At 40.8% G+C, this 23,720-nt stretch overlaps 3 protein-coding genes across 6 annotated transcripts in view; 1 reads left to right on the top strand and 2 right to left on the bottom strand.

Annotated features, from left to right (window-relative positions):
• The first annotated feature begins 431 nt into the window (after positions 1-431).
• Positions 432-9,319, top strand: LOC140562335 (serine/threonine-protein phosphatase PP1-beta catalytic subunit-like). 2 transcript variants are annotated; one of them, XM_072687877.1, is made up of 8 exons: positions 432-518; positions 2,892-3,023; positions 3,884-4,114; positions 4,284-4,388; positions 4,580-4,651; positions 4,837-4,988; positions 5,204-5,338; positions 6,978-9,319. In XM_072687877.1, exons 1-8 carry the CDS (start codon positions 467-469, stop codon positions 7,080-7,082), a joined length of 984 nt encoding a protein of 327 aa, XP_072543978.1. In that variant the 5' UTR covers positions 432-466; the 3' UTR covers positions 7,083-9,319. The 2 variants fall into 2 exon arrangements, with proteins under 2 accessions (XP_072543978.1, XP_072543987.1); XM_072687886.1 differs by lacking the exon at positions 432-518 and adding an exon at positions 1,694-2,108.
• bpnt1 (bisphosphate nucleotidase 1) lies at positions 9,320-17,731 on the bottom strand. 2 transcript variants are annotated; one of them, XM_072687860.1, is made up of 10 exons: positions 17,643-17,731; positions 16,369-16,496; positions 15,461-15,565; positions 15,173-15,280; positions 14,187-14,235; positions 13,271-13,336; positions 12,530-12,621; positions 11,114-11,311; positions 10,924-11,029; positions 9,320-10,197 (listed from the first exon to the last, which is right to left on the bottom strand). In XM_072687860.1, the coding sequence occupies exons 2-10, from the start codon at positions 16,486-16,488 to the stop codon at positions 10,046-10,048; spliced, it is 996 nt and encodes a 331-aa protein (XP_072543961.1). In that variant the 5' UTR covers positions 16,489-16,496; positions 17,643-17,731; the 3' UTR covers positions 9,320-10,045. The 2 variants fall into 2 exon arrangements, with proteins under 2 accessions (XP_072543961.1, XP_072543969.1); XM_072687868.1 differs by lacking the exon at positions 13,271-13,336.
• Positions 17,732-18,468: 737 nt separating this feature from the next.
• The window catches only part of LOC140562296 (cation channel sperm-associated protein 2-like), a 47,120-nt gene continuing 41,868 nt past the window's right edge, over positions 18,469-23,720 (bottom strand). The window contains exons 1-10 of one of the 2 annotated variants that reach the window (XM_072687828.1): positions 21,378-21,475; positions 20,959-21,260; positions 20,742-20,810; positions 20,413-20,585; positions 20,124-20,279; positions 19,916-20,040; positions 19,493-19,671; positions 19,270-19,348; positions 18,906-19,087; positions 18,469-18,797 (exon numbers count right to left, since the gene is read on the bottom strand). In XM_072687828.1, coding sequence (XP_072543929.1) covers positions 18,769-18,797; positions 18,906-19,087; positions 19,270-19,348; positions 19,493-19,671; positions 19,916-20,040; positions 20,124-20,279; positions 20,413-20,585; positions 20,742-20,810; positions 20,959-21,055 — 1,089 coding nt within the window. In that variant the 5' untranslated portion in view covers positions 21,056-21,260; positions 21,378-21,475 and the 3' untranslated portion in view covers positions 18,469-18,768. Of the gene's footprint in view, positions 18,798-18,905; positions 19,088-19,269; positions 19,349-19,492; positions 19,672-19,915; positions 20,041-20,123; positions 20,280-20,412; positions 20,586-20,741; positions 20,811-20,958; positions 21,261-21,377; positions 21,476-23,720 lie in introns of those variants that run through there. The other variant, XM_072687836.1, reaches the window with a different exon arrangement.

The following is a 23,720-nucleotide window of genomic DNA, read 5'->3' as shown; positions in this document are numbered from 1 at the left end:
TATGTTAATCATAGTTCGAAGGTGAATGTTGTGGCCTTAACACCTAACTCATGAGTCATTTTCTATCTTATAATTTCTTATATATATATATATATATATATATATATATATATATATATATATATATATATATATTCCTTTATAATTATTATTTATTTTTAAAATATGGTCGTGTGTGTTTAAAGAGAATAAGGAGAATAAGAACTGTTTTAATAAACCGGTGTATTAAATAAATCCTAATGTATACAACCATAAAATATGTTTATACAATGCGTGGCAGATATCAAGGTAGAGAAATAATGCCGTCAGTTCAATAAATCATTCAGTTTAACTCAGTTTAACTTGTTTAATAATCACAATAAAAATCAAGCATTAAAAGCTGCTGCTCGTGGCGGTGTGTTTTTGAGGCGCCCTTCAGCGCCTCCTGTCTGCTGTATGTGGAATCGCGGCTGTGGCTGTCAGCGAAATGGCGGAAGGGGAGCTGAATGTTGACAGTCTGATCTCCAGACTGCTGGAAGGTAAGATTAGACTGCTGCTTCTCTGCCCGGATTTGATGTACGATGATGGTGATCACTTCTGATTTTACTAGTTTTACATAATGGCTTCCCTCGCGTGTTTACATGCTGCTGCACTGTAGCCAGCTGAGCTCCGGGTAGCAGCTAGATCTCAGCTGAGAGAGAGAGTGTGTGTGTGTGTGTGTGTGTGTGTGTGTGTGTGTGTGTGTGTGTTAACGTTAGCGGGGTTACATGTCTAGATGTATTGTGTGTTTGGTGCCTGGAGGAGTGAATGAGCTGAGGCTGTGGTGTTCAGTACACGGTTCATATGTGAGTTTTACTGGAGGTCCACCCTAACTGGTTTGGTCAGCGTGGCGCTCACTGGCTGCGCCGTTTAAGGGGGACCGGGGCTCAGCCGTGAAAGTTTAAAGGTTCATTTTAGCCCAACATGTCAGCTGTACCACCTGCACTGTCAAAGCTGGGTCAGAGAGCTGGGTCTGAAATAATGGTGGCGCTTCTGGTTATTTCAGCTGTGTTTGTGCAGTGTTGGGGGGGGGAGAGGGGGGAGAGGGGGGAGAGGAGGGAGGGGTGGGTGGGGGGGGGGTCGCTCAGGTTGCTTTCCCCGTCAGATGTTTTGGACTGAAACTGAGGGGCTGGAGCCAAACCCTCTCTAACAAAGCATCTCTATTACAGCACCTCTAATGGACCACACGTACTCGCCAGTGGCCATTTTTGTGCTTCTTGTCCACAGTAGTGGACTGCCCAGCTAGCCAACTGACCTACTTTATATGGTGAATCACCCCTAGCCTTCATGTTGTGTGTGTGTGTGTGTGTGTGTGTGTGTGTGTGTGTGTGTGTGTGTGTGATGTAAATGTGTACAATACAGAAGTGACCTGCTGCGGCTGACCTTACCAACCTGCCCACAACATCCAGAATTACACCTCCGAAAGGTTGCTTTACCAAGCTGGCTTTACAGCCCACCCAAGAGCCTGCTGTTCAGATGACTTCACTTACAAGGAATCTCTTACATCTTTACAGCACTGTATAATAATAATTCATAACATTTTCAGCCTTTATAGTATTTTATTTGTGGCTTATAGTAATATCTAATTTATTAATACAATTAATATAATGTTTGTATAGAAATCTGTAGTAATTTGTAGTAATTAATTTGCTATTGGTTAATTCTTTAAGGATTTTAATGCCCAACTGTACTTTCCTGAGGACTCGGTCTCTGTGAAATAGCTTTTTTACATTACAGTACAATACAGAACACCAATAGTAAATAAATATTATAAGAAATAATAATAATAAAAAAACAGGATAAATGCATTAATGCACATTAGCAATTGCAAATAATGGTCTTTAGGCATTTGTACTGGTCTGTTCATTTCTAGGAAGGTCATTTTCTGAACAGCCAGCAGCTGAAATACTGTAATGTCCATGTCATGCTATTTTAAAGGTGTGGAGTTGGCAACTCAGTTGCAAAGTACATTTGGCTTCAGCATCAGATTCAAGGAGTTGGTGGGTTGCTTGTCTGTCCTAGTTGGAACAGTATCTGTCTCCTGCTGATGGCCAGACGCCTGCTGCCTGACTCATTTCTATCTGCATTAAGTAGGGAACTGGCATCATTTCATATTTCTCTTGCACCAAATGACTGCTAACACAGAGGTTCTGGCATCAGGTCCTGGCAATAAACCTCATCTTGCTCAGAGAACTAGGCCATGATTCTAGACTGATATTGGAGAAGATTGGATATTATTCTTATCACAGAGTACTACAGAGTGGAGCTGCAACCAGTGATTATCCATTATCAACTAGCTTGGTCAGGTTGGCCATCTTGGTGGACTAAACCCAGAGTCTGGCATAATTAGCTAATTTCTCTGCTCTAACAGACCTACTGAACCTGACGATTAGCAGGTGAGTTGAATCAGGTGTACTTGAGCAGGCCCTCCAGGACTGGAATGGCCCACCCCTGTCTAAACCATGAAACTCAAAGGACACTTTGTTAGTCAAGAGCTAAACTGGTCAACCAGCTTAACCATCTGTTGCTTACCAGCATGTTTCTGCCTGGATGACCAGCTTTTCAACCAGCTTCACCATCAAGGGCCAGTTTAGACCATCTAAACCTAATTAAAAGCAAAAAACTGGCCTTGATATGGGATATGTGGTCTAGCTTAGACCATCTGAAACCAGTTACCAGCAAAAGCTGATCTTGAGGGATATGTGGTCAGTGGTGGTCCTGAGTTCTTCTGTGTACCCTGCTCTGTATGGTTTTAGGAAACTCTGTGGAAGGTCTGTGGGAGAACCGTGCTTTAGCTTTTTGCTGAGAAAACTGACAATTTTATTTGTGTAATGATGAAGAACTTTCTTCTTTGCTGTTTTATTTTTCTTCAGTGCGAGGATGCAGGCCAGGGAAGATAGTGCAGATGACGGAGGCGGAGGTGCGGGGGCTGTGTATAAAGTCCCGTGAGATTTTTCTCAGTCAGCCCATCCTGCTAGAGCTTGAGGCTCCGCTCAAAATCTGCGGTCAGTGCTAATAACCTCCTCACATTTCACACATCCTCCCACGCCTCACTTACTCTACCTCTCTCTACCTTTAGCTCTCCATGCATTCAAATCACTAGGTTTCAGCTCCGTACACTTACACTGACTGTGGATGAGATCTCCATTTACAAGGAGCTGTGTTGTAGTAAACAGTAGTTAAGGTTTCAATTGCATTGATGCATCGATCTGTGGAGGATATTCAGCTGCATTAATTGTGCAATGGAGAACTGAATATGATAATAGTCAGTAATGCATGTGTTTATGATACTGTTTTTGTACAATAACGTAATCGGTCTATTTTAAGCTTGTCCAGTATTGCATGAGTTTACTAGGTAACTCTGAATTGTACCAAAATAAGCACACCAGATTTCATGACGCACAAAATTCTATTGTATTGAGTTGCCGGGATTGCTTACATTTTACTATGGACTAGGCTAAATATACTTAAGAAAAGAAGTTTTGATTAATTTCGTTTAATTAGGCTAGTCCCTAGTATTGATGTATACAATTGTGATGTGATGAAACCATAACAATGTATAATGTTAAAATATTTGTATTTATATGTAACACCAAAAACACAAAAGGATGGATATTTAAGTAGTAAATATCTAACTGCACTCATGCACTTCTTGTTTTTAAATGAAAGCACACACAGAAATCTACACAGCAGGTGCGATGTTGACCCTAGTTCCACAGACTTGTTCATACATACAAAAGCACTTTTTTTTTGTGTTTATGAGCTTTTGTTTATATGTGTTTATATAATCTTACTTAAACCACATTTTGGGTCATTTGACTGTATTCCTGTCAGATTCACTCTGCCATGTTCGTCTGTTCTGTAGGTGATATCCACGGTCAATACACTGACCTGCTGCGGCTGTTTGAGTACGGGGGCTTTCCTCCAGAGGCTAATTACCTATTCCTAGGGGATTATGTAGATCGAGGGAAACAATCTCTGGAAACTATCTGCCTGCTTCTAGCCTACAAGATCAAATACCCCGAAAACTTCTTCTTGCTCCGTGGCAACCATGAGTGTGCCTCCATCAACCGCATCTACGGATTCTACGATGAGTGTGAGTTTTCGATATTAACTTTTGCAATACTGATATTAGTGGGGGCTTGATGTGCCCCTGCTGATTTCTGGCATTTATTTAGTAAGCTTACATATATAGTACCAGTCAGAAGTTATGATATTTATTTACTGATTTTACTTATCTGCTGTCTCTCCTCTGTGTTTCACAGGTAAACGTAGGTTTAACATCAAGTTATGGAAGACTTTCACTGACTGCTTCAACTGTCTGCCTATTGCTGCCATTATTGATGAAAAGATTTTCTGCTGTCATGGAGGTTTGTAGCTCTGTAACACACTCTTACATGACACACAAGTATTTATTGCAATACAAATACAAGTATTTATTGCAATTATTGCAATTTTCCATATATATATGATGTTTCATGTTAGGCTTCCACAGTGATACATTTTACTGTTTCTATAGTTATTATTGATTACATCTGTTTTGGTTCCTCTCTCTTTTCAGGTCTTTCTCCTGATCTTCAGTCTATGGAACAGATCCGCCGCATCATGAGGCCCACCGATGTCCCTGACACAGGTTTTCTGTCATACAAGCTAAAATGAGTTATTAACGTTTTCCTAATGTAAAGGATGTTGAGTAATTCTGATAATCATGTATTTAAAAAGCATTACTGATCATTTTGGACTTTTTATCTCTGTTCCCTGCTCACCACAGCTCTTTGCAGTGATAAATAATAACAGTCTGATGTGTGCCACTCTCAGGGCTGCTGTGTGACCTCCTGTGGTCAGATCCGGATAAGGACGTGCAGGGCTGGGGCGAGAATGACCGAGGTGTGTCCTTCACCTTTGGAGCGGATGTGGTCAGCAAGTTCCTCAACCGCCATGATTTGGACCTCATCTGCAGAGCACATCAGGTAAGAATGGAATAATCCACTCACTTTAAAGCAATGGCTCAGTCAAAGCACAGATTTTGTGTTGTAGAAAAGACTAGGGCGTGTCCATTATATTTTATATTAATAATAATTATAATAACATCACTGTTAATAAAGGGTTTTGTGTAAACAATATATTGAGTGGTTAGCTTCTGTGCAGCTGTGCAGGGTGTTTTGATGTGTGTTGGTGTCTGCAGGTGGTTGAAGATGGTTATGAGTTTTTTGCCAAGCGGCAGCTGGTCACACTTTTCTCTGCCCCAAACTACTGCGGGGAGTTTGATAATGCTGGAGGAATGATGAGTGTGGACGAGTCACTTATGTGCTCCTTCCAGGTAAATACACGCATACAAACACACAGGTGAAAACCTTTTCATGTGTACACATTACACATTGTAACATACACAGCATTACACTGTGTCCACTCAGTGTTTATGTATATTGGACAGGTTGTCTGTACTGTATAATTATAGTGTGTATTGTACAGTGTACACAGTATAATATACAGTATAGACAACTTGTCCAGTATACATACATGGATCACAAACTGCACATGAAACCTGAGTAGACACAGTACTGGTTGCAGTACACAGTCAGCCAGTCAAATCCCACACACAGTTTTAGATTACACCACCTCCTCTGGGGAAAACGAATCCAGCTCCAGTCGTGATTCAGGGAAAAGTCGTCTACATGTGCTTTGTTGATAACCTTTGCACACATAGTCCTTCGCACTAGTTTACACCTAGTCTCTTCAAAAAAATATTTTACAGTCACAGAAGATGTAGTGTAGTATACTCTTAGAATGTATGCAAATGTGTCATTCACCTTTCATCTTGTATCTGTACAATCAAACTGGAGTTGGAGTGTGTGTAATTTTAAGCGTATGAGCCTAAAAAAACCTTGATTTGTGATTATACACTTTTTATTAATTGTAATTTTGTTTCTGTTTAGAAGTTGAAAGCTTAACATTGTAGTGCTGTTTAAGCTCTAAACAGCAGGGGCTGCTGTGCACTGATTACAGATCATCAATCTGCCTATAAGTGCCGCCATTGGCTCATGAACTGCTAAATGCTTTCTTTTGTATTGACTCACTTTCAAAACATCTGCATGAAAGAGAAAGGGAATGCGGGCTATATTGCCAAAAAGTATTCACTTGCCTGTACACGCATATGAACTTGAGTGACATGTCATTTTTAATACATAAGGTTTAATATAATGCTGGGCCACCCTTTGCAGCTAGAACAGCTTCAACTCTTTTGGGAAGACTTTCCACAAGGTTTAAGAGTGTGTTTATAGGAATATTGGATCATTCTTCCAGAAGCACATTTGTGAGGTCAAACACTGATGTTGGACGAGAAGGCCTGGCTCGCAGTCTCCGCTCCAATTCTTTCCAAAGGTGTTCTAACGGGTTGAGGTCTGGAATCGCTCATCCATTTTTTTTTCTATGTGCACTGGTGTGCAATCATGTTGGAACTGGAAGGGATGATCCCCAAACTATTCCCACATAGTTTGGAGCATGAAATCAACCAAAATCTATTGGTATGCATTAGTAAGAATCCCCCCTCCACCAAACTTTACACTTGGCACAATGCAGTCAGACATGTACCGTTCTCCTGGCAACCGCCAAACCCAGATGCCAGGCGGAGAGACGTAATTTGTCACTCCATGCCTAGGTGCTTGATTTTATACACCTGTGGCCATGGAATTGATTGGAATACCTGAATTCAATGATTTGGATGAGTGAGTGGATACTTTTGGCAATATAGTGTATGTCTGACGTGAAGGAGTTTGTATGTCTTTGCAAGCTTCATGGTGTGCAGGACCAACGTATTTGTGTGTTCCTTTAGTTTAAAAAGGTTGGTTTGGACACATTTACAGTGCCTAAATCAACACATGTTACACATGTTGTCTATAAACACACATTCAGGCATTTTAACATGCCTCCTTTTCTCTTATCCATTTCCTGCCATTCAGATCCTGAAGCCGTCAGAGAAGAAGGCTAAGTATCAGTATGGCGGAGTGAACTCAGGCCGTCCTGTCACCCCTCCCCGTACTGCTCAGGCCCCGAAGAAGAGGTGAGCTGACTGGCCCTCTGGAACCCAGTGTTGAACCCCCTCCTCCCCATGTGTCGCCTAGGGCAGGCCCTTCACCCACTCAACCACCACGTTACATGTATATACTTTTGTTTGTTTATTTTGCTGTGCCTAATGTTTTTTTTCTTTGCTTGTTGGTATTTCTATTAATGATTGATATTAAGTCAATGACTGTGGTTATACAGTACAGTAACATTTGTTGCTCAGTCTGCCCTACATTACAGGCTGCTGCAGCATGGATAAATGGATGGAAGGCGTGTGTGTGTGTGTGTGTGTGTGTGTGTGTGTGTGTGTGTGTGTGTGTGTGTGTGTGTGTGTGTGTGTGTGTGTGTGTGTGTGTGTGTGTGTGTGTGTGTGTGTGGTTGAGAAGCAAGATAAGAGGATAGGACACTGTCCTGCCCCCTCATAAGAGGTGGTGTGGTGTTTTTTGTTTGTTTGTTTTTTTTTTTTTGTTGTTTTTTTTTTGAGGATAGGAATTAATTTTCTTGGGTTTTTTTCAGCACAGTGCCCCATGAGCTCAGAACCTTCGCTCAGACAAGGTCCCGCAGTTCGAGCTGGACCTAAAATATAAGCTTCATTTATTCTTTTGGACGTACGAATGTAAATTTCAGTAAGACAAGACATTAAAAGTTCATTGGTGCAAATACTATACAGTTACATGAACATGAACACATAACCAGATGTATTTGTCTATAAACAGTCTACAGCCTTTTGAGGAGAAAAAGACATGAATGACCTCAAAAGGGTTCATTGTAGTTGCACATTTGTAATTAGAGCATTTTACCATTATGGTAATGCTACCAAGCTTTCTACACCAGCTTATTAACACACTTTCTTTTCCAAGGATTGGAAGTGTGTTGTAGGATTATTTACCTTTACCTTATGGCTGTGCTAATGTTCATTGTAAGTAGTGTTGGAAAAGGCAGAGGAACAGCTGAAATATGTTCATTCTCAATTGCACTTTCCAGACTCTACCCACAAATCCGTTCTTTTCTAGCTACTGTTCTATAAAGCACTTTGAGCATTAAAAAAAAACCCAAAACATTCCACCCTAATTGGGACTCAATCCAGCTGGATTAACGCAGAGACATAGAACATTTATCGGCAATTGCAGAGTTACGCTCCAACCCAAATCTACCACACCTGAAAATGAAAGACCTTCAGAATCAAGGTTTGGCCTCTACTGAACTCTATAGTCCAGCCAATTTAGTCCATACAAATTGGACTACGGATTCTTATTAGGTTGATTTGTCTTGTCAAATCTAGCAATAGTAGCAATAATAGAATGCATTTGTGGGCAGAACATTCATAGATCATTTCCCAGACTAAAGCTTCAGTCAATTACTAGCATACCAATGGCTTTGAGTGAAAGCTCATGTAGTCTATCTGAATATTCACAGCATAATTATTTACAGTATTCACAAGCCATACCGAAGACTGTTTGGTGCAGGGTTGAGTACCATGCCGGATGTTAGAAAGCACATTTAACACTCCCACCTTGCACTTTTGCCATCTGTTTACCAGGTGCTTTGATCAGATACACTGGTAGCATTTGAGGCCACATAAGGCAGGGAGCAGTGCATTATGTTACAGGGTGGCAGGAACTCTAAAGAAGACTGGAATTCCCTGCTTAAAGGATAGACATAAGTAGGCCTAGATTATTCAGGGCATTTTAACTGAACTCCATACTTATATTCTGACTGCATTTTGCACTTCCCAATTTTTATAACCAAATGAACTGAAAAGTGCACTAACGTATGAGCTTTCACCCTCAGCCGCTTTGTCTCCTTCTCTGGATTTGATGGCATAGGTGAAAGCCACAGGAGAAGCCTTGTGTGTAACCGTAATTATTGCCTTACACTGTTCAATACTGCCATCTCAAATTCTGACCTAGTTTTTTTTTCTTCTTCTTTTTTTTTTTTTTTTTTTTTTAAGTATTTCTTGTTAACATGGATGGATGGATGTGCATTTTTGCATTTAGGAGCTCTGCAAATAGTGTACTGTAGTGTAATGGTCTGGTCAGGCCAAGAACTGAACTTAAGTTTTGATTTATGTGATTAACATAACATTCACTGATTTGATTGGATTTTGCAGTGCAGTATGACTTTACTTTAACCTGTTATCAAAAGTCAGGAAATGTTCACGTGTTTAAAAATCCTTTTTGAGATTTGTACCAGTTTGTTTCAAACTCTCTGAATGGAATAAATGGAATAGTCATGTTGATTTGCTGTGCTGATCTTGTTCTTTGCCACTTTTTAATCAGTTTAATATTGTTTCTTTTCTTAACTTTAAGGCCTGCATGGTTCCACACACTTCACACCATTTTGGGATAGCTTTGTGAACAAATGAATTTGTTTAAATCATAATTCATTGTGTTAGTGTCCACATCTAAATGTAATGCAATAAAATAACCATTCTGGTATCTGCAAATACAGCAAAATCTAAAATATCAGTGCATCTGCACTGAAACAACTTAAAATTACCTGCCAGTACTATGTCTTCACTTCTATAGGAGTCCAGTTACAGAAATATAAATGATCTGTCCAAATGTGGGCATAATGTCATGACTCATGCAGTAACCAGCTGAAATACACAATTCTCTTACTTCCATCATTTTGAGGTATAAATTTGGTCCTTTAATGAAAACTGTAACTAAGTCACTAACCACAAAGAGGAGATGAAGTGGGGTTATATAGTAGTCAGTAGCACCTTCCACCACTGGAGGAAAAAAAAAATCAGGTTTGCTCAGTTACTGAAATTATGCCCAATATATATGAAATATATGGCGATTAGCTTGATTAGGTTCACATAATAAAAAAAATACAAAAATATCAATCATAACCCTGGTTGTGTCCTCTTCTGATGCCACTTTAAATGCATAAAATCTGATTTAGCATGCGCAGGATCATGACGGCATGGAAGTGACTCTAGCCTGACGGATGTAATGTTTCAATCAGATTGGAGGGCCTGCAGGACAGCCTGAGGGACTCTGCTGGCATAGTACTGATGATTCCTCAGCGTCGCCAACACCCCGGCAGAGTTCATATGCTTCACGTCAGCATCGTAGCGATATGCATTCCCGTGCATGTCCGTTAGCTTTCCTGCAGGGTGAGAAATGCAAAAACAACAACTGAAAAACAGTTTAGGAGCTCAGGCTAGTTTCTAACCTTCACAACACAGCAAAACAGGATTGCTCACACCTCAAAAACTCCAAAAGAGCAGGCTGTTTAGGAAACGCTGAACTATGTGCACTAAAATACCTGCATTTTATTCTTTTCACTGCATTTGTGAGATATGTAATGAATAGTTGTGAGCTTATACTTAGAAACTATCGCTGACAGCTGAGAGAATGTCTTAGCAAAGTGGTTCATGTGATGTTTTATACAGTGTTACAACACTGAAGAAACACAGTAAAAAAAAAGCTGTTCTGGTTATTAGTGCTTTTCCATAGGATCTCTGGTTTCTACTATGCCAGTAGTAACAAAACCCCAAATTCTTTCATCTGGACAGCTACCCCATCTCTGAATGCATTATTCAAATTATAAATGATACAGATTCACACATAGCTTTGACTGAAGAATAAATTAACAATAATAAAAAACATTACGTTACAACTGACCACTTCGATTAGTGGCTTTCAAGTCATGGTACTGTCTATAGTAATAGACTGGTCACTATAAACGTGTTACAGACTAGGTTGAAAAATGCTGGAATGCGTCTTTAAGCTCTTAAACTCCCAGTACCTCCAGCACTCCTAGACTACTCTATATTTATGTAATGACTGGTAAATAAACTCCACCACATTACAGTACTAAATGTTGACTTACCACCAACAGCATGCAGAATCGCCTCAGGTGCGCACGTGTCCCACTTCTTACAGCCTGGACTGGCAAACACATAAGCAGAGGCTTTTCCCTCCACCAGCTGAATAATCTGTCAGGATAAACCGCAGAGGTTAGTGTCCTGGTCTCATTAATCTATCAATTCCCTCCAGATATAAACTGCTGTTTTACACACCTTATTACCAGCTCCTCCAACTCTGATTACATCATGAGGGTCCATGGCTTGGACAGTGTCAGTTACGAGTTTATTGCTGTGCGAGCGTGTGGTGGTGACAATCCGCTTTCCTTCCGGGACATCCTGAAGCTGGAACCCGAAAGCACCCAAACCCAAAATTCCCCAAAGAGTCCTGCCCAAAGTGGCATCCACACCCATCTGGAAGGATCAGAAACCGGAAAGAAGGGTAACTAACATTGACTTCACTTCTTACATCAGTATCAAAGTTTAATATCGTTTTTGAGTAGTTGTTCATCTTCAGCCAAGTTTAAAAAATGACTAGCCATGCACACCAAATAGAATAGTTTAAAACAACAGCCAAACAATAGACTGTGCATAAGCAATGGGGGTCTGAAAGTGACCAAATGTTCAGGTGAGCTTACACGTAAAGCATGTGATGATAATTCAAAGGAATAGAGAAACACACTAGTTACTGCTGTTGCACTCATATGATCATAATATAGTAAATAAGTGTCACTTTATAGATGCATATCCTGTTGCATTTGTAAATGCTGTAGTATCATGAGATATTCTTGTAAAATCATAAGTGCTTATGGAGTAAAATAAGGGGGCTTCAAATGGTTCTTTGAGCGATGCCACCAAAGAACCACCAATTATAAAATAAAGTCCATATAGGAATATCTGTCCACACCACTGGACAGTTACATCCTGTCATTCAAACCAAGCCCCTCTACTTAAACAGGTAGAGATATACAAATCTGAACCTGATAGGCTGCGCAACTGTTCAAAAATGTATTCATACAGTTGTGTTTAAATCTGACAACTGCATCACTGACTAAAATAAGAAAGAACAAAAATGTAGTTCTGGCTATTTAATCACATGTCTTTACAGTGAGGGGGATGTTTTCCTGCTGCAACTGGTTCTTTTTATTGGACTTTACCATAATACAGCTGCTTTAACCTAATTAGATTAAATAGTCTCCTCCTCCCTGTAGTATCTTATACTTTGGATTCTCCTTCGACTTGTAGTGTCTGCAATTACTGTCATTTCAGTATTAAATGATTTCACATTCTGCAAGTAAACCAATCTTTCTACCAAAACCTAGACTTACATCAGTAGTCCATTAAATCATTATTTTTATATATTATTTTATTTTAAATCATGTTTTTATTTTGAATTGCTGGTATTTAAGACAAGGTATCAGTATCAGTACGAGTATCAAGACATTTTAACCACACTGTAATTTACCAAGTTAACTACCTTAAATTACCTGCTGTTCTCGCACATCATTTAAAAAATAAAAAAACACAACAACAACAACAACAACAACAACAACAAAAAAAAACACACACACACACACACAACAGAACTTCTGTGTGGGAATTACTTGATCAATGTGGGGTAGGTAGCCTGACCTGGTAGTTGTAGAACGGCTGATTGATTACTCCAGCGATGGCCTTTCCTCTGTAAGCAATGCCTATTAGCACAGTCACGTGATCCAGGAGCCCTGCAATCAGAGAGGACACACTATTGTCTTAGATGCTGTAATCTCGTTTTTCTTCTGCACCAGAACATTTAAGAACATTCTGAACATGCAATAAAGCGTCAGCTAGACCAAAGATCAAATTTACAATTTCTCCCCCCTTTCTCTCAAATGTAGTCAATCAGCCAAGACATGGTTTGCTGCAGTGCTGCCAACTTAGCAACTTTGTCGCTATATTTATATTTATGACTTTTCAGGCCAATCTAGAGACTTTTGGAGACTCTGAGGTGTTCTTCAGTTACTGTCCTCAGCAGTCTCAGTAGTTTGGCACTTGAGCTGCAAGGCTAATGTGGTCAACAAGAAATGGAGCCTTTTCCCCACCAGCCTCACCCTTAAAAAAAAAACAGACCGTTGCATAGCTACAAACGATATTAGCCTCTATCACTGTACATTAGTTTACAGTGCAAGAAATAAGCAGGTTATTCAGGCATCAGGCTAACAGGTGGGACATAAGCTTCCATAACTGGTTAGCTACATGAAACCCATAGCTCCAGTACAAAACTAAAGAAGCAATGAACGTTTGACCACATCGGATGAAGGAAGAAAAGGATGCGATTGTGATTTTTGGCCAAACCATCGCTTTAAGACAGAATCCTATTCTCTGTCACCGTACGGGTCGGAGCTCTGTAGGCCTGGAGCTGCTTCTGAACGACAACTGGACTGTCCATTAACCTTGCAGCTACAGCAGAGACAGAGAGATGGAGAAAAGGAAAGGAGGGGCACAGTGGAGAGTGGATCACCGCAGCAGAGAAGCAGGTGTGCGAGATGGATGGAGGTCAAGAGGTGGAAAAACCCTCAAAATCTGAGTGATACATTGCCAGCAACACTCTTGGGAAAAGGTGGTAGCAGACAGCAGGTGAACTTAGAGAGTGCATGATTAGTGCAAAAATAGCAAAACTGCTCCCCCCACTAAGCACACACTAATGACATCCCATCTCCTCATGTTGTCAATGATTAGGAGTTATTTATCATCAGTTAAAATGTTTTGCAAAGGAGCTATAAGGTTAATGTAGCTTATCAGCTATGAGATTGCACTTCAACCAAAATGCTGTTACTGATTTTAGCTATGCTAATGTACATTAGTCCATGTTTACGGATAACTCAGTGTCAGAAAACACATAATCAAGTTTATTACAGGGTACTCACCACCTCCACATAGTTTGAGAAGAATGTATTTTAGACATGCAGTTACTGCCATGCCAATTGATGACGTACAGATTTCTACTGCTTGTTAGCTACATTAGTCTCATCCCTCCACTGTAAAACTAAAGAAAACCACACCAGGGGTTTTGAGTTTTTGACAAACTATCGCTTTAAGCTAATTAAAGGAATATGAAGGCAGTAAGCTGCTACTTTTTTAATGCTGCAGCAGCACACACTTTTAGATGTTCATGTTGTAGCTATGTTATGATTATGATATCTTAAATATAACTTTTTAAATATTAAAATTTGTCTTTTCACCTAGAGAATGTTTTTCAGACTAATTCAACAACTGAAGAGGACAGGTCCATTAAACATTATCTTCTTACCTTCAGTGTATTCTTTGGTGCCATCTAGAGGGTCAACCCAAACAACAAGCTGGAAGATAAAGCAGTGACCAAACATCACAAGACTTATTTTATTCTGTAGTCCAAAAGTCATTAAAAGTCAATTTTCATCAGTATTTGTCCTGTATGATAATATGGTGTTAGGAGTGGACGTACACACAGAACACATTTGAGTGAAAACTTATATATAATGATGAATTAAACTTCCATCTATATCTATATATCTACCTATATATATATATATATATATATATATATATATATATATATATATATATATATATATCTACCTATATATATATATATCTACCTATATATATATATATATATATATATATATATATATATATATATATATATATATATATAGACGTTTACTTCATACTTATATATTTATATATATATATATATATATATATATATATATATATATATATACAAACTTGAATGCTATAATTGTACATATATTAGGACGGTCTTACAGTCTTAAGGTAAATACAAGCTTAACTAAAATGTGCCATTATTTATAAACTATGCCACTACATAAGCAGAGATGTTGGAGGTTTGCTGGTCTGGAACATTTAGGTGTGTAATAACACAATGCAAAGGACGAAAGACCCCAGCATGGATCTTAGACAAGCAATCGTTGCTGCCTATCAATCTGAAAAGAGCTACAAAGACCATTGTCAAACAACTAGAGGTTAATCAACTAAGGTTATTCTTGGGTAAATAGCAAAGCACTTTTGTTAGTCGTACTGGATAAGAGCGTCTGCTAAATGCCTTAAATGTAAATGTAATCATTCTACACTGAGAAATAACATTCAAGACAGTTCGAGTGATTGCTGTTCCAAGAACTGTTAAGGACCAGGTGTTTTTATTGCATCCTAAAACCACAGAATTCAAAGAGGTGCTATGTTTGTACTTTGTTTTTCATGCTCATGCACACATTCCAACAGCATTGTGTTTACCTCCTCCTCCTTCAAACTGGAGTATTCATCTGGACAACGTTTTTGTAATATTAAATCATACTGGCTGGTCTCAATCAGTTCCTCTTCTACTGCCTCAGATGGGAGATCCTGTGTGATGAGAAAATACATAAACTCTACTAGCAGCACTGTGTAGGACTGTAGGAGACAGTATGAGTACAGTATCACAGAGAACAGAGAAAGTATGGGTCATGTATCACAATCTAACCCTCTTAACTCCCCTAAACATATTATTTATGTGGCTGTTGTTTCAGACTATAGATCACATACCTCCTCCCCAATGATGGTGAGTTTGGGGAAACTCTTTGATAGAGAAGCACATATACTCTTCTGAACAAGACGGTCAGCCAGTGTCTGCAGGTCATTAACTCCTGTCTGAGTATATACACAGCACAGAGAAAAAAGACAAAGACAAACGAGACATGAAAACCACTTCTCTTTTAGATAGTTCACATATTAATGCAATTATTACAACAATTTAACTTTGTAAGGGTCTGTTTAAAAGCCTATACTATACTAACCTACAATTCCTTATTCTCATGACTACATGCAGTCATTCATTAATTTCATGCAATGGTGTGCAAAAACAAGAACAGTACACTCTTACTTTATTTATTTTATTATTATTATTTTTTTTTATATATTTCCAGTCAAAAAAAACTATATCTATAAACCTATACCTATATTACAGCTTTCTTTATTTTCAGGAATCGATTTCCATAGTTCTGCAGAAATATATTTTTCCACAGCTCCAAAGTTCAGTCTTAAAATAATTATTTTAAAAATGTTAAAATAATTATTTTTCTGCTTCTCACCAAACACATTCAATGATGTTGAGGTCTGCTATATAAACAAAAGTAGCTTTTTTGTATTATTTGTCTGTTTGTTTTCTTAGGAAGAGCTTCTTGAACAACTCCTAATTCTTTCAGTCCCACAGTGTTGAGTTGTTTTATCATTGTATATGGATGAACACAATAACCTGATGATCTGAAGCGAAAGTGGAGCTTTTTTTTTTCTTTCTTTCTGAGAAGCCAGGTGTTGTAGAAGTTTGTTAGGGGGTCCTATTTCTCCATTTTGTCAGTCTTGGAAACTTTTCACTTTAGATTTACTCTATTACGTCCTAATATCTGACCTCTTTAGACCATGTTCTGGGAGTGCAGTATGTCAATGTATCTCACCTTTTCAACGATTCCCAAATCTCCACTGTGAAGGACTCTCCTCACTATCGTTCCTGCCTTCTCAGCCACAGCATAGGCCGAAGCCAGCAGCCGCATTACCACCGCTGTGCTGCTCGCCATCACTGAGACTAAAAGAGAAGAGACCCTTTAAGAATCAGGCATTTTTCAGTCAAACACATTTTACATGTGTCCAGTTGTTTGTGAAGACCTGCTTCTCCAGCATCTGAGAACAAGAGCATTAACAGGGAGTTTGTCCCTCTTTGCTCTTGTGGAAAGAATTTACACAGGATGGCAGAACATTGTTGTGGGGATTTGACTGCATTCAGCCGCATATGAGCATTAGTGAGGTCAGGTACTGATGCTGGATGCCAGCAATCCTAAAGGTATCAGAAGGGGTCAGTTATACCCCACAAGCTGACACTTTGCACCGGACACAGTGGCCTCCAGACTGTCCTCTGATCCTGTTTTCAAAGCTGTGTACATGCCTTGTGTCAGCAATGGGTGCACCTGAAAGCAGCTCAATTCTCTAATTAGTTGGGGGGGTCTAAAACCTTCTGGACATGTAGTGTATTTAGAAAGGTACGTAGTTCTACCAGGAAAGGGGCTGATCTGCAAAGTCATGGGCACCTCAAGGAGAGGAATGTCAAACTCGACTCGAGTAAATCATTCTGTCTACCGCTGTTTTCACTCCTGTTAAAACGGAAAACGTCTGCGTAATTCAGTGGTTGTGATGTAAACAGTCACTCAGATTGAGACACACTGGTTCAAATCAAACCTGCTCTGTACGACTGTTCACTTACAAAACCAGTGGACTATCAGTGGACTATTGATCTTTCTAATCAGTGGTGTGCTTGTGGGTGTGTTGGTCACTGCCATGCACTAGTATACCACAGGTCACAGCACCTGAGTAGCACTGTAGAGATCTAATCTAATGGTCATCTTCGACCTGCAGTAGGCTGGTCATCTCCAGCTGTGATACACATCTGTGAATCAAGACTGGAACACACAGGACACATCAGCTAACCCAAACAGTTCACAAGATTTGCATACCACAACTGTCTATCTCCCAACAACTCCAGCTGTGTTACGGGGGACAGGTATGACCCCAGCGCATGTCTGAGCGACGTCATTACGTAACAAGGAAACTAAACAAGTGCTCTCGCGACCGGGCAAGCTAGCGCTAACTAGCCGTAGCTAACCGAACCAATCACACATCCACTGGTTCACTTCCAACTGATATCCATTCCAACCCAGAGAAAAGCTGTGTTACTCACAACCAGCTGTGCCCAACGCCAACCAGGCAGGCAGATGCCCCCAATGGCAGTTTTCTGCTAACGCCGCTGGCGAATGTGCTCCACAGGGCGGTCGGTAGAGCAGCAGAGGGAGGGTTGAACAGGGTCCTAGTGCCGGACGCGTTCTGTTTTGGTTTAGCGAGTTCTTGGCCGCGTCCCTATCAGCGCTCTCCGCCTGCGCAGGTACTCTACAGCTCTCACCAAGTGTGCACTTCAGTTCTTGAGCACTTAGTGATCGAGATGGTGAGAAACTGAACAAACACCTGAGTGTCCTCCTGTACACTTATATTTACAGGCTCTGTCATAAACAACCATCTCCTCATTTAAATAAACTCCCATTCTCAAACCTTTTCTCAGGTAAAATCTTTTTTTTTTTTTTTTTTTTTTTCAAAAATAATAAATGTGCCTTTTTCAGACAGTTTAACAGACTCGCTTCACTACACAAACAACCACGAGGGTCTTCAGGGGTCTGTTAGTGCTGATATTGAATCTCTGGGTTTTCTTGCTGTGTTCTAACAGAACAGCTTTCTGTATGTTGATCACTCCAGACTGAACTTTGAGGAGATTTTTAAATAATAATTATATTAATAAACAACATTTATTTCACTGGTTTAAAGAATATGAACACCCAATCTCACCAGACCAGTTCAGAAAGATTATCAGATGAACGTCGTCTGATTAAAACACATTTCATTTAGAAAATGGAAAGGTGTCTCATGGAGGAGATCAGATTTCTATCAAATAGATTTCCTTCATGTTTTTATTGAGAAGATTGAAGCAGAAAGAAAGAAGGAATGTCATTCACTCATTTGGTTTAAACTGATTATTATTTATTCATCCATTTTTAATCCTGCATTTCTTTGCCTAATCAGTTTCAATTCCATATATTAACCATTTGTAACCTAATCATTTTTATCTTATTCCTTATTATTAAACTGTAGTATCTTTTTCTAGCTATTTGAGCTTTACTTTACTTTAGTTTAATTTAATTAAGTTTAGTTTAGTTTAGTTTAGTTTAGGTTTTTATTGGGGGGGGGTGTAGTTGTAAGAAGCTGCTGGGTGATGGTCTTCTTCTGCTGGAGGGGAACTGAACAGACTCCGTTGCGTCTCAGCTGTGAAGGTTAAGGTACGACTGAACTGGAAGAGACAAACGTAAAAGAGATTAGAGGCTTTTTTCTAATCTCCCTAAAACACCACCTCTAAACCACTACTTCACTACAATTCCCACAATTCCCTGGGACATACCTTCTAGTTTCTGCAGCTTTCTCCTTTCTTCCACATTTTCCTGGAGCTTCTCCATCAGCTCCAAGTACTCCAGGAGGGTTTCCTTCGGCCAGATCATGCGCTGAACTTCCTGCTCATCAATGCCCTGCATTTTTTCAGTCACAAACGCATCCCAGTTTACTTCCTCTCTCGCACACTCAGAGCTACAGAAAGAGGAAACGGGAACAAATTAGAACCTCAAACCAATACAGAGCAAGTCTGAGTAGCATGTAGGAGATAACAAGGTGCCTCAAACACTTGTTAAGATTAAAGGCTGTTAACGTGAGGCATACAGACCAACTGTGGGGTCATCTGTGGAAAAGTATGGCATGGGCTGACCACTCACCTGTTCAGTTCCCCTTGCTTCTGCTTTATCTGTTGGACCTCTTTGGTGAGCTCCTTCCTCGTGTGTTCAAAGCTGCTCACTGTGGACAAACAGCACATTGTGGAGCGTGATTTTTCATCAAATGTAAAAAACTACTGGAACTCCTCTGCTGCTGCTCTGTGGTCTATGCACTTCAGTACTTCAGTGTTTTCAGCAGTTTACAGTGTTTCCTAGCACTACTTACCCACATCAGCCATCAACACCATCTTCACCATGAACCCAGCCAATAACACCCAGAGGACGATGAAGATGTTCACTGCAGTGCTGTGCAGGTCTGGAACCCTCCAGGTGTCTTTTAGAAGGTCGTGCCAGTTGTCTCCAGTGAACAGGATAAACAGGGTGCAGACGGAATTGCTGAGGTCTCTGTATCAAAAGTGAGGAGTGTTAGTTATCAGCAGACCTGTCAGACTACGTTGTAGCAAAAGCCTCAGAATTAAAGAAAGACTCTAGAATAGACTGAGGCAGAGAGAGAGAGAGAGAGAGAGAGAGAGAGAAAGGGCGATCAGTGACTGTTTCCTAAAGAGGTCATTCAGCAGTGGGGTTGTACGATACTGAATGCAGTCAGGATCTTAGAAAGGATTCAGAAATCAGGGAAAAATGAACTCACTTGAAACTGTCCTTGTAATTCAGGTTTTCTGTGTCTGACTGAGTGTACTCTTCAAACAGGACGATGCCCACCAGAGCGAACACGTATCCCAACACAGCGAGGAGCAGGAATGTGGCAGTCGTACCCTGCAGAGAGAAGCCATCGCTCTCAGTACTTCTAATAACAGGATGTTTTACCAAGTCAACTGTGTTTGTGTTTTACTCCAAACCTTTAAACTTTTGACGATGATGAGCAGAGTGAGACGCAACGGTCTGATTCTAATGACCATCTTCAGTGTGCGGAGGACTCGGAATTGCCGGAGAATCACCAGAAAACCAGCAGTTTGTGTTTTCGTAAAGGCATTGATGACCTCAGGAAGGACGGACTACCAGAACAAGACATACAGAACAGTGAGATACAGCACACTGCTACATGACACGGCAAACTGACCTGTACTAATGGTTCTTTCACACACACACACACACATACATACACACACACAGCTTCATGATTCTCACCAAGATAGTGACAGTGAAGTCAAAGATGTCCCAGGGGCTTTTCCAAAACTGCCGGAAATTGTCCAACCATTTTAGGAGCATCTCCAGGAGGAAAATGACCAGTATGCACCAGTCCAGCGCAGTAAGAACCAGCTTGGCTCTCTGCATGCTTGGGGCAGTACTATCAGAAAGCTCTGAAAAATAAAAGAATGGAGCAGGTTACTCTCAGGTCTCAGACTAAAAGAGCCACACAGTTGTTTTCCATATATTTGCACTGATATGGAAGCAAAGTGTTCATTTCTGAACCACATTTCCCACAATCCTCATGTGTTATGTAATCTTGACCTCACCTGCCTGGACCACCAGCACAACCACGTTCAGGAGGATCAGAAGCACCATCACATTCTGGAACAAGGTACCTAGACACTGGTTAAGGACAAGGCACTTTCATTTCATGGAAGCCATTCATGGCTTTCCCAGTGAAGAAGCATGGCTCCAACAGAACATTCAACATGGCAGGTAACACTCCTGCTGAGGTTTAGTAGAAGCACAGATATGAGAGGATACTTCCTAGGATCCTCTGAGCTGTGTCCCTGGGCAGGAATTTAGCCATGCAGCTCTTCATCCCTCCCCTCTGCTCTTCTTCACACAGTGATGAGGTCATGGTCCTGTCTTGATTGAAGCTCACAGCAGTCTGGAACTCCTGGTGCTTTGCAAGATCCACGCTACCTCTGTAAAACAGTTAGTTAGTAGAACAAGCGAAGGACTACTTACCTGACTCTCCGTATAGTCCTTCTGAAGTTGATTGCATCCAAACCACACGTCCTTTATGACAGCAAGTGTGTCTCCTTGGTCTCCTAATACCGCGTCTGAAATTCAGTGCAGCTCACTCTGCTTTATACTGACCAGCTGATGATGTCATAATGCCACCCCTCCCTCCCCTGTCTACCACTGTGATGTCATCAGTGCAGACATTCCACACTCACTCTAATATGGAATATGGAGATCTGATAGAGGACCAGGGGGTGGGGCCAAAGGGTGGAGTACCTGTCCATCATTTCCTACTGCAGCCACTCTTCTTAACAGTTCTTCTAAAAGAAAACAAAAAAACCCACAAAATCAGATTTCCATTATTTCTTTATTATTTAATCAGAGGAGAGAACAGTCTGAAATAGAAAGAAAAAACACCTATTGATCTGCATTTACAAAATGAATAATCCAACAACCATCTAGTGTTTCATATTTATTCAGAAATCTGGGGGATATGTCAAAGTTCAGTCAGAGGATTTTATACCAATTTTTAAACAGGATATCTGAAGTTTTAGAACAGTCATAATAATAATAATTCACGAACGATGCTACAGACAATCCAGACAAACATGACTTATTATTGTCAGGCCCTCGTTATCGTGCCCTCCCCTGGGGCGATCTCAAGCCTTCGTCCACAGGCCCGTAGAAGGACTTCCTGTTTGTTTGTGTTCGTTTGAGTTGTTCTCTGTTTACAGACATTTTTAACAGATCACTGGAACTCTGCTCTGTTCCAGCCTGCTTCAAAACCTCCACCATCATTCCAGTTCCCAAGAAATCCACCATCACCGGACTGAATGATTACAGGCCTGTCGCCCTGACCTCTGTAGTCATGAAGGTCTTTGAACGCCTGATCCTAGCCCACCTGAAGTCCATCACAGATCCCCTGCTGGACCCCTTGCAGTTTGCGTACCGAGCAAACAGGTCTGTCGATGATGTGGTCAACCTGACCCTGCACTTTATCCTGCAACATCTCGACAGCCATGGAAACTATGCTTGGGTTTTGTTTGTGGACTTTAGCTCGGCCTTTAATACTGTTGTGCCTCAGCTTCTTCAGGCCAAACTCTCCCAGCTGTCAGTGCCAGACTCCATGTGTCGGTGGATCGTGGATTTTCTGACAGACAGGAGACAGCAGGTGCAGCTGGGGAAGCACACTTCAGACCTCCGGACACTCAGTACTGGAGTCCCTCAGGGTTGTGTTCTTTCACCCCTTCTCTTCAGCCTCTACACTAATAACTGTGTCTCCAAAGATCCAGCTGTAAAGATCCTGAAATTTGCAGATGACTCCACTCTGGTGGGCCTCATAGCCAACGGTGATGAGTCTGCTTACAGAAAGGAAATTGAGCAGCTGGTGTCCTGGTGCAGCAACAACCACCTGCTGCTAAACACAGAAAAGACTGTAGAGATGGTGGTGGACTTCCGACGCAATCCACCCACCCTTCCCCCCCTCCACATCAACAACACTGCAGTATCAATGGTGGAGTCACTCAAGTTCCTGGGCACCACCATTTCCAGAGACTTGAAATGGGAGAAAAACACCATCTCCATCATCAAGAAAGCTCAACAAAGAATGTTCTTCTTGAGACAGCTCAAGAAATTAAACCTGCCACAGACCCTGATGATCCAGTTCTACACAGCGATCATCGAGTCCATTATCACAGCCTCCATAACTATCTGGTTTGGTTCCTCCACCTCACAAGAAAGAACCAAACTCCAGCGCATCATCAGGGCAGCAGAGAGGATCATAGGATGTAACCTGCCATCACTTCAGCAGATCTACACCAGCAGGATGAGGAAGCGGGCTGGCAAGATTACATCTGACCCCTCACATCCTGGACACCTCCTCTTCCAGACACTCCCCTCGGGTAGAAGACTGCGGTCCATCAAAACCAGCACAACACGTCATGCTAACAGCTTCTTCCCCAGAGCTGTAGCGCTTCTCAATCACAGTGGACACCTCCCACTGTAAACCTCAAAACAAACAACTGAACTGTACCAAACCGGACTGAACAGCTATTTTGCACTCTGCCTATTTTGCACTATGACTATTTGCACACCTGTACAGATGTTCTTTTCTGTAAATATATTTTCAGCTCTTTATTACCTTAGTACTTTTTACTTTTTTAATTTATCCCCTACCCTATTTATTGTTTAGTGTCATTTTCCTTTAGTTTAAGACTGTGTTCTGTTTTTTTTTTTTTTTACTTGTCATACGTGTTGCTCTCACCAAGACAAATTCCTTGTATGTGTAACATACTTGGTGAAATAAAGAGATTCTGATTCTGATTCTGATTCTGATGTGTTTCACCTGGGACTGGGAGCACTTAAGAAGCGTTACCCCCTTTGTTCACTGCCATGAATCGACTCTGTTGGAATCTCTGAGACGCTCAGAGATTCCTCAAGCGTTACCGGCATGTTCAGGTCAGCTCAAGATTGCGGTCCACATTCGGGAGAAGGTCTTCACCCTACTCTAGAGGCAAGTGAGGTTTGTTCGCTTCTGACTCAGGTTCCAAGGCGACCCA

This window comes from Salminus brasiliensis, chromosome 1 (genome assembly GCF_030463535.1).
Source record: "Salminus brasiliensis chromosome 1, fSalBra1.hap2, whole genome shotgun sequence".
Lineage (NCBI taxonomy): Eukaryota > Metazoa > Chordata > Actinopteri > Characiformes > Bryconidae > Salminus > Salminus brasiliensis.
The sequence above is the reverse complement of the archived record's forward strand: the minus strand, read 5'-3'. Positions and strand labels throughout refer to the sequence as shown.